Source organism: Lontra canadensis, unplaced genomic scaffold (genome assembly GCF_010015895.1).
Source record: "Lontra canadensis isolate GAN:19392208 unplaced genomic scaffold, GSC_riverotter_1.0 scaffold28, whole genome shotgun sequence".
NCBI lineage: Eukaryota > Metazoa > Chordata > Mammalia > Carnivora > Mustelidae > Lontra > Lontra canadensis.
The window spans coordinates 18,661,240-18,677,287 of NW_022631022.1; the positions used below are offsets into that span (position 1 = coordinate 18,661,240).

At 49.0% G+C, this 16,048-nt stretch overlaps 1 protein-coding gene across 2 annotated transcripts; it reads right to left on the reverse strand.

Annotated features, from left to right (window-relative positions):
* Nucleotides 1-357: 357 nt before the first annotated feature.
* Nucleotides 358-13,986, reverse strand: UBL7 (ubiquitin like 7). Of its 2 annotated transcripts, none has more exons than XM_032865042.1 (11): nucleotides 13,890-13,986; nucleotides 12,155-12,367; nucleotides 11,336-11,455; nucleotides 6,962-7,044; nucleotides 6,097-6,181; nucleotides 5,323-5,380; nucleotides 4,443-4,576; nucleotides 4,140-4,189; nucleotides 3,740-3,907; nucleotides 3,072-3,194; nucleotides 358-605 (listed from the first exon to the last, which is right to left on the reverse strand). In XM_032865042.1, exons 2-11 carry the CDS (start codon nucleotides 12,336-12,338, stop codon nucleotides 468-470), a joined length of 1,143 nt encoding a protein of 380 aa, XP_032720933.1. In that variant the 5' UTR covers nucleotides 12,339-12,367; nucleotides 13,890-13,986; the 3' UTR covers nucleotides 358-467. The 2 variants fall into 2 exon arrangements, with proteins under 2 accessions (XP_032720933.1, XP_032720932.1); XM_032865041.1 differs by lacking the exon at nucleotides 13,890-13,986 and adding an exon at nucleotides 12,536-12,599.
* Between the last annotated feature and the right edge of the window lie 2,062 nt (nucleotides 13,987-16,048).

Below are 16,048 nucleotides of genomic sequence, written 5' to 3' on the forward strand. Positions count from 1 at the left end.
CCTGCTCCCAGCAAAAGTAGCCCTGGCTACTCCCCAGCCTGGGGTCATGTCAGAAGTACACGCCTCTTCTGGCCATAGCGGCCACACAGCAGCCACCCTGGACACTGGGTGGCAGCCTTGCTCCAGCCTGGGGCATGTCGTGAGGATGCCACACCCCAAGTACCAAAGGGTCTGCGGCTAGCATGGGAAACTTCTCCGAAAACAGAGTCTGGGCATCACACAACATCCTATGACTACAAATTTTCCACCCAAGGCTCAGAAGCAGGGCCGAGCCACACACCAAGACCCACACGCCTGCTTGCCCCCCGGCCTCCACCAGCTCAAGTCAGCCAGACAGGCCACGCAACGGACCAGACAGAAGGTCAACCATCAGATGTATTGGGGAGAGGAGAGGTGAGGCACCTTCAGGGTGTCTCCCGGGGGCAGCCACCTTGGCAGTTTGCTGGGGGGTGAGAAGGAACAGGAGTTCATGGGGCTCCGCCGGCGAAGATGAGCTCCAGGGCCGCCTGGATGTCACCGCTTGTGGCCTGCAGGGCCCGCAGGCTCAGCTCGTCGTCCTGGATGCCCATGTCACGTAGCTGCTGCAGCTGAGGCTGCCACTGGCTCTGCAGAAAGAAAGGAGCAGGCAGAAGCTGTTAGCTGCGCTCCTCTGCCTCCGGTCTGCCCTCAGGGCGGGAGTCGGGAGAAGAAGGTGGGTTCCCACAGCTTTCAGCAGAAGGGCGGGAGGGTTCAGAGAACGAACGAGCAATTTTTCCCAATTAAAAAAAAAAGGAAAATGCCACCGTAAAGACCAAGAGAAGGCGCAGATTACTCATAGTCTAAATTTCAAAAAATTAAACAACTTTCTTTCTCCTGCTCTATGTATAGACCAACAGACATGTACACATGGAATGGGGGGGAGGGCATACATTTTTAAATTAGTTTTATTTCTGAGCACGACATAGGGTGAAAAGTCTCACTGTATCCACTCCCATTCCCACCCCAGAGAACCTATTTTACTTTGAGAAAACACAAATATGTACTCTTAAATCCTTTTCTGAGACCCTTGTTCTACATTCAGCAACCCCTCCCACTTTTTTCCAACAAAATTAACGCATCCCAGTGATCTCTCTATGCCACTAAGTAAAAACCTTTTCATTTAAATTTTTTTTTTAAGATTTTTATTTGAGAGAGCACACAAACGCGCATACCGGAGAGGGGGAAGGGGCAGGCAGAGGGAGAAGCAGACTCCTGGCTGAGCCAGAAGCCCAACTCGGGGCTCGATCCCAGGATCCTGGGACCATGACCTGAGCTGAAGGCAGATGTTTAACCGACGGAGCCACCCAGGCGCCCCTAAGTAAAGATTTTTTTAATAATTGTACAATATTCCAAATCATGGACATCCTGAAATGTATCATAACCAAGCTACTTCCAACCTTCTGCCATCACAAACAATGCCACAGTGACCGCCTCTGTACAAATGTCACTTTCTACACACACATTACCTCCATTTCCAGGATAAATTCCAAGAAATGGGGCTGTAAGGAATCAAACGCCTTTAAGACCAACAGTATTTCCTTTCCACAAAGAGTCTGCTATTGCCCTTTGCCCCTTTTTCTATGGAGTTCTTAATCCCAAATTACTAGAATTCTCCATAACAGGGAAGTCTTGCCCTTTGCCTGATACTTGTTAAAGGTTTTTTTCCCAGTTTGTTCGGCTTCAGTCTTTGCTTGTTTTTTGTTTGTTGGTTTGGTTGGTTGGTTGGCTGGGTTTGCAAAGCAGAAATCTTCACTTTTACAAACTCAAAATCTTTTACTCTTCATGTAACGGCTCCTGAATTTTGACTCTCAGCTACAAAAGATCTTTCTACTATAAAGGTTTAAAGAAATTAACCCACATTTTCTTTTAGTACTTTCAAAGCTTAATAATATCTCTACCTCATGAAGGAGGAAGTGCACAACTTAGGGAAGACAATCTGCTCACCTGTGGGAAAGAGAAGGCTGTGGGGATGACACGCAAATTCAGAGAGGCGTGGAGAGCTTTTCAAAAACCACACAAACCAACTTGGCCTCATTTATGGGCCAGGTGGAGCCAGTGAAAGCTCCTGAGCTGGACAGCAGAGTGAAGAGGCATCTAGCTGGGGAAGGCGAAGGAACGGAAAGGACAAGCTGTCCATGGGCCTGCTCCTGTTCCCCTTCAATGTCCACCAGGGCCACGTGGTTTAGAGAAAACCACAGGACCTGGAAACCTGTCTTTCCCACTGGATGGCTTCACGAACCTGGACAAGTTCCAGAAATGACACTCACCCCCCAGACTCAAGTGAGGAGCAAAGGAAAGAGAATGCCACAGACAGCTCACACACGCAGATGTGCAAGCAAACAATGGTACCTAGGGCCTTCCACTTAGCTGCTAGGGTAACCTGCCCAGGAAGCAGAGCAGCAACGGTATCCTTCCTTGCTGAAAACCTTCCACGGCTCCCTGGTGATCGCAGAATCCAGTCCGGTCCCCTTACCCAGGAACTCGAGGCCTTCATGCTCAGGCTCCTGCTCCCTTTTCACTGGCTCCATCTCAGGATCTTCTCCACGAGGACATTGCCCTCTAGCCCGCAGGCTTGGGTATGCCACATGTACCTCCACAAGTGGCTGCCTCTGCCTGGATACCGTCCTCCCACCTAAATACCTCCTTCCCCACCTGGCTAACCTCTAACCAACTTGCTGACGATCACCTCTCCTCGTTCCCCTCCATGGCAGGGATAATGATGGCTTGTCTCTGCCCCAGGAGCTGGACCCAGATCTGGAATATATGTACTCAACACTCAGTCAGTGCTCATGGAATGAATGAACGACTCCTTGACTCAAACTGCCCTAAGTATCCAAGCCACACTGTCATGGAGGCAGGCCACAGTCACAGGGTCTGGGAGCGGAAGCCACAGGGACAGCTACCCTTGCTGGGAACACCCTCTCCTGTCACACCGCCATGCCCCAGCTGTTTCTGGAGTGAAGAAAGCCCTCTGGAGAGCAGAAAGAAGCTGACTACCCAAAGTAGCTAAGAAGCTGCCAGTAACCAGGACACCAGGAGGAGGGAAAACTGACCTGAAGGCTGGGTTGCCCCGAGGCCTGAAGGGCATGCTGTAGGGCTTGGCTGAAGAGATCGTTGGTGATGGGCGTCCCTGACTGGACCCCAGAAGACATCGGCGAGGTCCCCGAGGAATGGCCCTAGAGTCAAAGCAGCGGTCAGTGCCACCCTCAGAGGCACCTGAGTCTTCCAGCACATACCAGCTGCTGTCCCAGCACCCCACTGTGGGGCCCTCGGGGACCCAACTACTGCCTCCCAACAGAGACCTGCATGAGACAACCACACAGGGGTACCTAAAAGCTCCAGGAAAGATTCCATCCTCTTTTGCTCCAGGGAAATGGAATCAAGCCCCTGACCTAGCCTAGGGCCCCAGCACTAGGAGAGTTGCCCTTGGCAGCTACAGTGACCATTACCAGGAACGCTTAGGCCACACAGCTGAGCCCTGTCAGGGATGAAGAAGGGAACATTATATAAACTATGAAGGGAGGAATTCTGGACTATACTGAACCCTGGAGGCTAACCCTTAAGGCCTAGGGGTGAGGAGGAGGTCGACAGAGCTGCCCTGAGAACCCCACCCCGGCTCCAGGCACACTTCAGCTCAAACCAGGTGGAGTACCGAGGCCAGTACCGCTAGGGCGCTTCTCCCCTGGGGTCCGGCCTCCCTCTTCAGGCCCTCCCTCCGTACCTGGGTGCCAGGAGTCGGTGTGTGAGAGCTGCTCTCTGGAGTGCTGGCCAGGGCTAGGGCGGTGGCCAGCTCACTCTGGGTGATGGGCCGGGGGCCGGCAGCTCCACTGTACCCCAAGGAGGCTGGGCGCGAGCTGGGTGTGCTGCTAGAGGGCGTGGACCTGGAGCTCTGGAGAAGGGAGGCAACCGGGGAAGTAGCACTGTGGCACTGTGACAGTCCCACACGGGCCCCGCCCCCGCTACAGGACCTGCCTGAACAGCTGCCAGGCTCAGAAGGGAAGAGTGTGCCACAGATTGGCCACCGAAGGGGTTAAGACCACCTTCCAGCTTGGGTGTGCCAAGTCCCAGGGAGAGGCACGTCTCAGGCACCCTCTCAAGTGGCAAGCAGCCAGGCCACTTACTGGGTGAAAGTCGTCCTCATCATCAGAGAGCCCTTCGAACAGGAAGCCACCTGGAGGAGGGAGAACAGATTTGGGGAGGAAGAACAGAAAGGCACAGGCGTAGCTCCAGAATCAGATACTCTCCAAATTCACATTTTCGTCTCTCCCCTTGGAAAATTACAGGACAGATGCACTCCCTGACTCAAACCGAGAGTTCCCAAGGAACGCCCTCTGCCAGGGCTATACATAGCTGCTGAGTAAAGCAAATCCCTGGGCCACTGCGGGCTCCCCAGGGGGCCGATGTTACGCCGCCCTGGGGCCTACCGGGCATGTCCCGATATGAGCTGGAGGGTGCGCTCCGCGAAGAGGAGTCGGCTCCCGGCAGCGGGGTGCTGCCAGCCACCGAGTGCAGGACCAGGACGATGGCATTGACCAGGGCTGGGTGAGCAGGCACCAACCTGGGACAGAGGCAGAAAGAAACAGAGGGTGACTGGGAAGGGCCAAGTACCCTCAGCATGACAGAAGTTCTGGGTGCCCTCCAGACAACTGCACTGCCCGTACCCGCCTTTCAATTCCTCAGCACCTCCCAACAGCTGCCTCTGTCCTCCTGCTGCTCTGTCCCCAGCAACAGCAGCAGGCTCTGCGCTCCGAGGGTCCCCAGCCGATGCTCCACCTGCCCTCCAGCAAGGCATGATGGGACGTGCGCAGCCTAGAAGGCTCAGGGCCCTTCTCCAGTCTCAACTCCACGGAGACTTTCTTCCAGGAAATCTCTGGGAAGTCCCTTCTCTTCCTGGGGTGGGGCTACTTCCTTCACGTGCAGAATAAGGGATAGGACCTTTATGTATCCCTTCCAAATTGCTCTAGAATTTTAGGGATTCTAAATGCACCTGCTTCTTTCCCCATCCTGAAGGATTTCCAAGGCTCTCCAATGTCTACAGAGAGAGAGAGCTGAACTGAACCAGGCCCGCAAAGCCACTGCCCTCAGAACCCTGCTTCGTCTCCACATCTCCATGTGTCCCTGCCCTTGGAATTTGTCGGTCTACTGGTAGCCCCTGCTCTTTCTCACCTCCTGACATACTTCACAGGTGGACTCAGGGATAGACAGGATCGGGCTCTAAGAGCAGAACCCAGGGCGACAATGACGTTTCTGGGCCAACCATCTGGGGAGGGGTTGGGGACCCTTTAACAAGATGGGTATACTTACGTATCAAGCATGCTGGGATCAGCGAAGACAGAGAAGAGGTCCTTGTCCTGGAGAACGCCTGAAGGAGAACAGGCCTCACCTCAGAGACTGGGAATCCAGCCAGATCCAGGAGGGCAAAGAGGCTATAGGCCTCAGAACAACCAGCTCAGTGGGGACACAGCTCCCACGAAAAGGTGAGGGAACAAAGCTCCAAGAAGCACAAGTCAAGTGTTCTCCATCTTGTGCCCCTCTCATTGCCTCCCCCTGCACTTAGGTCACACACCTCGGACTAACATGCCAGCCTCTCCTCCCCATATGTCTGGGTTCTTCCCTAAGCCGCCAATGTGTGCAGGAAGTCTTTCCTGCCGGGGGCTAACTGCTGCCCCCCATTTGGCATCCTCATGTCTCATTTCTTTTTTTTTAGATTTATTTATTTATTTGACAGACAGAGATCACAAGTAGGCAGAGAGGCAGGCAGGGGCGGGGGCAGGAAGCAGCCTCCTCGCTTAGCAGAGAGCCCGACGTGGGGCTTGATCCCAGAATCCTGGGATCATGACCTGAGCTGAAGGAAGCAGCCCAACCCACTGAGCCACCCAGGTGCCCTTATGTCTCATTTCTGATGTTAGGTAGGCCATGACTTCTCAGTGGCACTGACCACTCTTGGAGGGCTAGGTATAGGGGGCGCGTCTTGGTCTCCCCCGTCTCCCCAACAAGACCAGTGATTCTGGATAAGATGGGAATTGCCTTCCCCTGGTTTCTCCTTCTCCAACAGCTCCTATTTCTTCCAGCACTTACCGAGAGCAATAGGGTCACTGCTGAGGCCCGGCGTGGCCACAATGATCTGATCCAGAGACTCCTTATTGCCCAGCATCTTGAAGACCTGCAGGAGAAATGGGGAGGCGGGGCACTCTACTGCCCGATCCACTCAGCAAACACCCACACGCTGCTGAAGGGCTTCCTCCCTCTACAAGCTCGTGCCCACACACCACCTCAGTGGAGCAGCAGCTCCAGGAAACTGACGAACCTCTTTTTGCTCTAACCCTGTGGCTTACTGGAGGATAAACAATTAAAAAAAAAAAAAAAAGGCAAGATCAAAGTAAACCTTCAATTTCTATTCCTTTCCCTCATCTGCAGTTCTAATGTTTCCAAAATAAAAGCTCTCTTTGTAAAGCCTGTAGCAAACGTTCCTCTAGGTCCCCAAAGCCCTTTTCAATCTCTATAAAATTATCATTTTGTATGCATACATATGGGGAAGTTTGCAGCTCTATTAATTTAGCTTATCCATTCCCCTACGTAGACAACATCAGCATATCTGCCCAGTGAGGAAATCCAGGTAAGGCACGGTGGGCAGGCAACTCAGCAGCAAGTCCCAGAATGAGGCCCCGCAGAAACAGCATGTGGTCCACTGGCTGAAACTACATTCATTCCATGAAGCCGCTATCAGGAGAGGCGGGATCATTATCATTAGAGGGAATCAACAATACCTAGCTGAGAGAGCCCCTTTGGGGGACAAGAGGGCTCTACTGAGACCCACAGGCATGACAAAGACTCCCCAGGAACTCTCGGTAGCCATGGCGATGGGCTGCCAACTCCCACTCTATACCCCTCACCCACTGTCCGGGGAAGAGGCTCCCGGCACCGAGCCTGGGCTTGCACTCACCGCCTCCCTGTAGGACGAGCTGCTGTGCAGGGCGGTATGCAGCACCCGGAACTCCCTCAGGGCAGCCACTTTGTCCACAGGTTCTGGGGATGAGACACTCAGTTACCCACAACCCAGCCTGGCCCCGCGACAGAGGCACAGCAGCATTTCGGCGCTTTCCCCAGCACCCTGCCAAGTGGACGAGGGCCCCCGTGCAGAAACAATACTGGAGCCCCAGAGGTGAAAACCACACTCTCTTTTAACCATCTCCAGCACATAAAACGAAGAGCTTCCAATTTCTGGCAAAGGTGACTCTTGCCACATAGAAGAGACAGCTCTGATCGGTCTCCCGCTGTGGGAATTCTAGACTTCTGACATTTGCAAGGGGGAAGGTATGATCAACTCAGCAGACTTTTTATACAGTGGTTTAAAATAAGTACCGAAAGCCATCTGAACAATATGGAGCGATGCTGACACAGTATGGTAAGGGAGAGAAATAGAACACAAAGTTGTACATATGTTTTCTAGTAAAACTGCGTAAAATGTGTCCATGTACACGTGGTCCCAGGCTAGAAGGGGACAGAGGGAAGAACAGGACTTAGGTAGGGTGGCACAATCAAAGCTGATTGTTTCCTCTTTGGTATCTTCTTCCAGGCTTCTGTAGTATTATTCTGGACTTGAAAAAGTATATATAAGAAGGACCGAGGAAACACTGTGCTCCTAGGGTTCCTGACAACCTTGCATTACACACTCCACAGCAAGTGCTTCGCTGAGACTCAAAGCTCCCTTCTAATCTTTGGACACTATGATTCAGTCCCATACATGGGAAAGTTTAGCAATTGTCTTAGTTTTCCTTGGTTACTTTACTATTGAGGACATCAGCCCATTTCATAGGGGAGGAAATCTGGATAAAAGGAGAGGGACAGGTAAGAAGTCCACACTGGGTCACACTTTGAAGTGTGGTTCTCCTCACCCAGGACAGCTACTTGTGATCATATACACTGTGTACTGCCCAACTCCAGGGCCATCAGTCCCAAAGCAAGGGGAATAGCACCTGGGGTCTGGGACAGCAATCATGTCCTTTCCTCTACTTCTAATCAGAGGTACCTTTCAACAAAGATTCATCTTTTTTTTTTTTAATATTTTATTTATTTATTTGACAGACAGTGAGAGAAGGAACACAAGCAGAGGGAGTGGAGAGGGGGAAGCAGGCTCCCCGCCGAGCAGGGAGCCCGATGCGGGGCTCGATCCCAGGACCCTGGGATCATGACCTGAGCCAAAGGCAGATGCTTAACCACTGAGCCACCCAGGCACCCCTCAACAAAGATTTATCTTAAGTGAATTACCCAATTTATTCATTCAACAAACATGAAGTAAGCCATTTACTCCAGGCCTGGTTTGGGGAAAGGTAGAGGAAGGCACGAAAATAAGACTCCCTACCACAGCAAGGAGTTCTTGGGACAGGAGAAGCAGTGAGACTAGATCAAAGCCACAAACACACAAGGACAAAGTAACAGGCCAAGTGCTCCACAGAGATGCAGGTCCCAGTTAGGGCATGCGGAGCAGGAAGCAGACAGCCATCATGGAGAGGGCGGGCTAGGACACAGAGCCGTCTCCCAGGGGAGACCATCTGAGAGGGTGCTTAAGGCCAAGCAGATGTTTACTAGGGGGAGAAAGTCCTAAGCTTAAGTGAGGACATGTGCAAAGTCACAGAAGCCTAGAACAATGAAGGGCTTTGACAGAGCAGCAAGTTGGTTTTTATCGCTGGAGCTCAGGGTACACATTGTCACTGCTGGAACAGCAGGCTGAGTGAGATCCTGAAGAGACTGGTAACCTGCCACAGAGAACCGTCAAAGGGATCCAGGTGGGAAGGAAGGGACTGAAAGGTTCTCCTCCTACAGGAGCTAATTGAGTGGGAGATCAAGAAATGTGTTTCCTTTTGTAAGAGCACTCAAGGATAAAATATCCAAAATGCCATCATGATACGATTCTTTTCGGGTATGAGTTTATTTTCACTCACAATAAAACGTGATTTTTTTTTTTTCAAAAATAAATCTCTAGGCCAAAGGGAGGAGGAAAAGGACTCTTAATGGCTTAAGCCCGCCATCAGCGAAGAGTTATGGTTGTCTCCACAACATCCCTGAGCTAATCTCAGTCTCACTCTTTGGAAGTGGGAGACAGCCAGCCCAATGGAAAGAACGTGGGTTCTGGAGCCAGGAAAACCTGATTCACATCCCAGCTCTTGCAGTCACTTTCTAAGTAGATGACCTTGAATAAATACCTTTTCTTTTTTCCTTTAAAGATTTTATTTATTTGAGAGAGAGAGAGAGAGAGAGAGAGCGTGCGCACACACCGCCCACGTGCATGCCTGCAAAAAGGGGGAGGGGCAGAGGGAGAAGCAGGCTCCCCGCTGAGCAGGGAGTAGGCCGGCTGAGGGACTTGATCCCAGGACCCTGAGATTATGACCTGAGCTGAAGGCAGATGGTTAACCGACAGAGCCACCCAGGCGCCCCAATAAATACCTTTTCTAATGCTCCTTTTCTTCATCTATAAAATGCTAATGCTGTCATCTGGTTGGCTGGTCTAATGATGAAATGGGGTATCAAAGAGAAACAATCTGGCTCGAAGGAGCAACATATGTTACTTTCCTTCTGGCAGTGCCCTCCAGCCGAAGACCAGAGGGGCACACCTGGGGTGGACCACGTTGGGGTTACAGCTCTGTACGGAGAGGAAGGTGCACACCATGGTAAGTGTGGACACCTCAATCAGATGACATCAGAGAAGACTGATAGGATTTGGGCTTTGGCTGTGATGTGGGGGGACGTTTAAAGAAGCATGGTTTTGCTCTGGGTTGAAGGCTGTCAGGAAGTGGGGAGGACTTTATGACTGGGTATCTTAACAATTCATACTTACGGGCACCTGGGTGGCTCAGTGGGTTAAGCCTCTACCTTCAGCTCAGGTCATGATCTCAGGGTCCTGGGATCGAGCCCCACATCCGGCTCTCTGCTCAGCGGGCAACCTGCTCCCCCCTCCCCTCTCTCTGCCTACTTGTGATCTCTCTCTCTCTCTCTTTCTCTGTCAAAAAATAAATAAAAGTCTTAAAAACAAAACAAAACAATTCTTACCTAGAAGGAAGGAAAACTAGAACAAGGCCAAAGCTGTAACTGGTAAAAATGAAACAGTCAATCATAACATCTGGACACAGGGGTATGTGGTTATTTTTGTGATGTGGACCGTGTTCAGGGCTTTGTCTCTATTCAGAAATGAGAGGGATCTTATTGTTGCCTTGATCCATTACTTTCTCAGAGTGAGTGGCCTTATAAATGTTGGTGATCTGTTTCAAGGCCTAGCTGAGGGCCAGGCCAATCTCTGAATGTCAGAGACTGCCTTTCTCTTTCTCATTTCCCACAAGTGGACAAAAGAAGATCTTTTTGGGGCGCCTGGGTGGCTCAGTGGGTTGAGCCTCTACCTTCAGCTAAGGTCATGATCCCAGGGTCCTGGGATCAAGCCCCACATGGGGCTCCCTGCTCAGCAGGGAGGCTGCTTCCTCCTCTCTCTCTGCCTGCCTCTCCGCCTACTTGTGATCTGTTTGTCAAATAAATAAATAAAATCTTTAAAAAAAAAAAAAAGAAGATCTTTTTGTCCTTTATGTTTAGAATTGAAAAGGGGAAATTTCAAGCTTATAACCAATCACAGCCATCATGAAAGTACAAAAATATGTCAAACTGCCAGTTTCACAAAGCTAATCTTTTCACACAGCTTAGTTTTATCCTTGGGAAAGCTTTTAAAACACAGATAGAAAAATTTAAATTATGAATTCTAAGCAGCACCTTTTATTAATAAATCAAAAAGGCATTAAAGTTCTTGTAAGTTTACTCCAAGAGCTATTTTAATACTGTATTTTCAAGCTTCAGGAAATTACATTACCAGGATAGCAGGAGGGATCAGACTGAATAAATCACCACCTAGGGCCACTTGTGGGGAGATTTGCTAACAAAAGGACAAACTACATCATTACAGGAATACAAGGTGTTTCCAGCTTTTTTCTAATGAGAACAACAACAAAAACAAAAGATACAAAGTTCACTGAGAAATCCACTGTTAATCTAAAGGAGTTTAAAGAGACACACACTCCCCAACCCACTAGGAAATAGTGGGTAATGGACTTAAAAAGCAGAGCAACAAACCCCTTTCTGTTAGTGGTGCTGACAGCAAGTAGATCAAAACTGCACTCTATTACCAAAGGGAGACTAATCCAGTAAGTAATAAAGATATCCTCCATCACCATCTCAGTAAATCGCCTCTTTATTCCACCCAGGCCATGCCTCAAGAACACACAGACCCTTTCTTTGGAGAGATTATAGAGGCTCTCCCCATCTAAGGGCCCTTACTTACCTGGTTTCTGATCAGGCTCAGGCCAGGACTTCCGCAGAACATGGACTGTGGAGCCAGGTTGAATGCCGTAGAAGTCAAGGGTCTGGTCATCTTTAAGCTTCCGGCCACAGTATATCAGATCTAAAAAGAGAACGATCCATATTTTGCTCTCAAAACAATGTAGGTGGTTTCTGCCTCTAAGAAACTTATCTTGATTGGACAGATAGCTGGAGAATGATACTTGCTTTAAAAAGTACTCTTATTTAATACCTACATTTTAATAAAAATCATTAGCAAGTACCAAGTTCTGGAGACTGCTCAATTTAAACGAATGGGAAAATAAAACAATTAAAAAAGGATGAACCAATTGGATCCCTCAGCTATTACAAATTATGTTTATAATCTAATTTCATTCCTTCTTCCTCCACCTTGAATACCCTTGCCATCCTCCTTTCCTTTTTTATTACCTTCCCTCTAACCAACCAGGCAAACAAAAATCCTTCTAGTCATCTTTCAAAACCCATCTTGAATACCATATACTGGGGGCCTCCCCCAACTATGTGCTCCTCCGTCTCTAGTCTACCCCAAATTCTTGCTCTTCCATGTCATAGTTAAGGAACTCTGCGATAAAGTTGCTCAGTTTAACGCACAACTGAAATGGCAACTGACAGTTTTATTACACGGTTTGTGTTTCTATTCACCCAACAACACTCACTTCCCTGGACTGTTAACATCATGAGGCAACAAATCCCAAACTCTTCCTTTACCCTCGTAATTCCAGAAGTATCTCCTCAGAAAGAGATCAGAGCAGCAGCCCATTCCCAGTCCACAGAGACTCACCAATCAGCTCAGGGTCTGGAACCGACTCCTGGAGTTTGCCAGCAATGAGCTGCTTCAGAAATGAAATACTGTAGCCCCCCAGAGAGTATTCACCCAGCTCTGACTCTGGCAACTGGAGAACAGACTTTGGGGCAAGTGGCTGGTCAGCCAGCTTCACCGCCAGGTGCCAATCTGAGAGAGACATCCTCTCTCTTTCGCGCTCTCTCTTTCTCCCTGTAAAGAAACAAAGTCTCACTGGTTAAAGGGCAGACCACCAGCCTACACCACCCCCACCCCACCAAGGGGTTGAATGAAAACTAATTCAGTCTGACACTGTTGGAAAAACACAGGATGCAACATCGGGAGGCCAGAACTAGAATCTGGAGTCCTCTCCTTACTCACCCTATGATCAACAGCACAAAACTCCAGCTCTCTGGGCCTCAGTTCCTTCATCTTTAAAGTGGACATAAAAACACCATCTCATTTAATAGGAATGTTGTGAGGTTCAAATGAGATCATCCAACCCTCTCCTTTATGTATGCTCCTTATTTCCAGTTTTCTTCATCAAGTCTTCTTGAACTGCAATAGCTTTGTAACAAGCTCCCTGTCTCTTGCCTATCTCCCTATCAAATATCCATGCTGAAAGCCAACGCATCCCTTTCTTTTTTTCACCTCGGCAGAGTTAACATACAGTTGAGTATTCCTTTCAGGTGTACAATTTAGCGATTCCACAATTCTGTACATTACTCACTGCTCATCCTGATTAAGTGTACTCTTAAGTCCCATCACCTATTTCACCCATCCCCCCACCCAACTCCCTTCTGGGAACCATCTATTTGTTCTCCATAGTTAATCATCACTTTAGAACACAGACCTTAGCAAGTCATTCCTTTGCTTAGAAATCCACCAATGACTCCAAACCACTGCTATGAATAAGTCGAAACTCCACAGCCTGGCACGATAACATTTTTTCTGTTCCCTCTGCTGGTCTTCCTCTCCCCCACCCCCAACAGGGCCCTGCCCTACCCTAACCTCCCCAGCACTCACACTGCATGTGATTCCTCCTCCCTTAGGTCTCTTAGCAAACTCCTAACAAGATCAACTCAAATACAACCTTCTTGGCCCCCTCTCCCTTTCCTCTGAGGTTCTCACGTTTCCTCAAGGCAAAGGATAACAAATATCTATTTAATTCTCAACCCTCCACCCCCAACCCATTCTAGGAGGCCCTGGAAAGTAAAGACTAGAATTTTTGTCTTTATTGTCCCATTGCTTGGCAAATGTGCCCAGAAAACGCATCAGGAACTCCGAGGGTGGAAGAATCTCATAGGACCAGGCAAGCCCTCGTTATAATCATTCCAAAGAGCATAACCTAATTCCAAAGCAGCCACTAGTAGGCAAGTTAAAAAAAAAAAAAAAAAAATGCCGTACGGCTTTGAGGCTGCACAGTAGACCCCAAGGCATCCTCAAGGTACCGATCTACTTTAATACTGCTCAGGTTTATAAGAATAAATACGTCTTTTTATATACCATATCTCATTTAATTCTCTCAATTGTTCCTTGAGGCAGGCATTATAATCCAGATAATACAGATAAGGGAACTGAAACTCGGAAAGGTGAAGTTACTGGCCCAAGGTTACAGACAGCTAGTAGTGGGGCAGGGACACTATCTTTAGGTGACGACCCCACCGCTCCCACGGGACCAGATAACTAGCAGACACACGCCTAGCCCGCGCGGCCCGACCCCCGGCGCCCTCACCCGTCCCGCGGAAGGAACCCGGCCGCAGAGCCGCCGGTGTAAACACACTCCGGTCCACTCGCCGGAAGCCGGAAGCCCTGCGCTGCACTCTGGGAGTTGCAGTTTCTGCTGCAGCCCCGCCCCTTCTGAGGGGCCTGTAGGCTGGTGGCACTAGTGGCAAAACTTCCGGTTGACGGGGAGGGCGTGGCTTCTAGGCCACTTGAAATTTGCCGCGCGAGGGTATCTACCGGTCTTTCGTGGGCGAGGGGCCTGGTACTTGTCTGCCTTCTAGGGTGCGAGTCGTGGGAGGTGGGCCTGGCGCCGTCCGGGGAAACGTGCAGAGTCCGTGGGCTATGGCGGGCTCTAACGGCGCCGCCAGAGGGAAAGCTCGCCCGCATCCCCTCTCGCTGCTACCCTGGCCCCCCTCTGCCCCGAGGTCGCTTTCCCGAGCGGCCTCTTCAAACACAGCCCCACGGTACGTCACCGTCTTCCCCCTAGAAAACGGCGTTCCCCCGGGTGAAGTCAGCCTCTTCCGTGTGCCTCTCGTCGCCAGCCTGCCTACCTGTGGAGGCAGATGGGGAAGGGAAGGACGCCTCCCTCTAAACCATGGAGGGTTGTGGAGTTCCTGACACCTCAGCACGCAGTGGCGAGGTTTATCTAACAGTCATCCATAGAATTCGGGGAGAGGAATTTCCACTGAACTGTCACAGAGAAACTGCATATTTTAGATGCACGATTAGAATGGGATTGTTTGCACGGAAGTTAGAATTAGCGCTAAAATTTTGAAGAGGGGCAGCATCTAATTGGACACCATTCGAGAATTAAGGACTAAGGAAAGAAAAAACAAACCAAAAACCAGGTGAAGTTAATGAAGTTGATCGTAGCCGTTGAAGGCTGATCTGGTGTGCACCAACGTGGACGTGTAGTTCCAGAACATTCCAACGTAGGCCCAGGGATTGGGGCAGCCACTGAGCAGGATAGCTTGACTGAGGAGAGCAAACAGACTGCATGGTCTGAGAGGGCGAAAGCGTTGAGCCCCTCAGAGATCGCACCTGACACCACTGCATGAAATTGAAAACTTAAAAAAAAAAAAAAAATGCACCCTATGTCAAAGGGCAAACTGGAAAAACAAAACAAAAAATGCATCAGCGTTCAGAAGACAGGAAAAATTATCTCTGCTAGGTTGGGCAGGACCATAAAAAGGGAGTTGATGGTGTGAAAGAATAGTCTTACCTGAGAATCTGAAGACCCAGGTCTATACTTTGTGCAAGTTTGTGTTCAGACTTTCCCAGAAACATCCAAAATTGGTCCTAGGATCTGCATTTTAACATAAAGTAACAGTAGGATATAATGTCCAATGAATAGATGCAGAAACTGAAGCACTATTAAGAGATTAAAGATTCAGTGGCAGGAGAAAATGTGTAGCTGGGTGGCTTTTGTGTGAGTTAAGTTATTTTGGCTGAGGTCTGCTATTTAATAAGGGGGGGAGAGGCAAATAACATATCATTTGAGTGTCTACAATTAAAAATTTTTGATCTAATTTATTCTTTTACAGAGAGCAACAAAACCCAGATCTATATGAATAAAAAATATAAAACTAAAGACGTAAGAATAAAATCAGGTAGAATGCTCAAAGTATTATCGTAAGTTATTAGCTCAAGTTTTGTTAAGTCCACTTTATTTAGAAAGAATTTATATATAATAAAATGTACATTTTTTAAATGGTCCTCGGGCTCTTGGAAGCAAATTTAAATTATTAAAGACATTAAAGAAGATATCAAGCCTTTAAGACATGATGAAAAAAGAATTTGAGAATAGCCAAAAATACTTATTTTAGAAATAAGTATTGTCACTGAGACTAGGAATTGCACAAATGTGGGTCCTTGTCAAGAATGTATATTGTGAATATTCTCCCAATTAGTGGCTTGCTTTTTTACACTCTTAATGGTGTTTTTATTTATTTATTTTAAGATTTTATTTATGTATTTATTTGACAGATAGCGATCACAAGTAGGCAGAGGCAGGCAGAGAGAGAGGGGGAAGGAAGCTTCTTGCTGAGCAGAGAGCCCAATGCAGGGTTAGGACCCAGGACCCTGAGACCACGACCTGAGCAGAAGGCAGAGGCTTAACCCACTGAGCCACCCAGGCGCCACCTAATGTTGTTTTTAAAAAATTTCTTA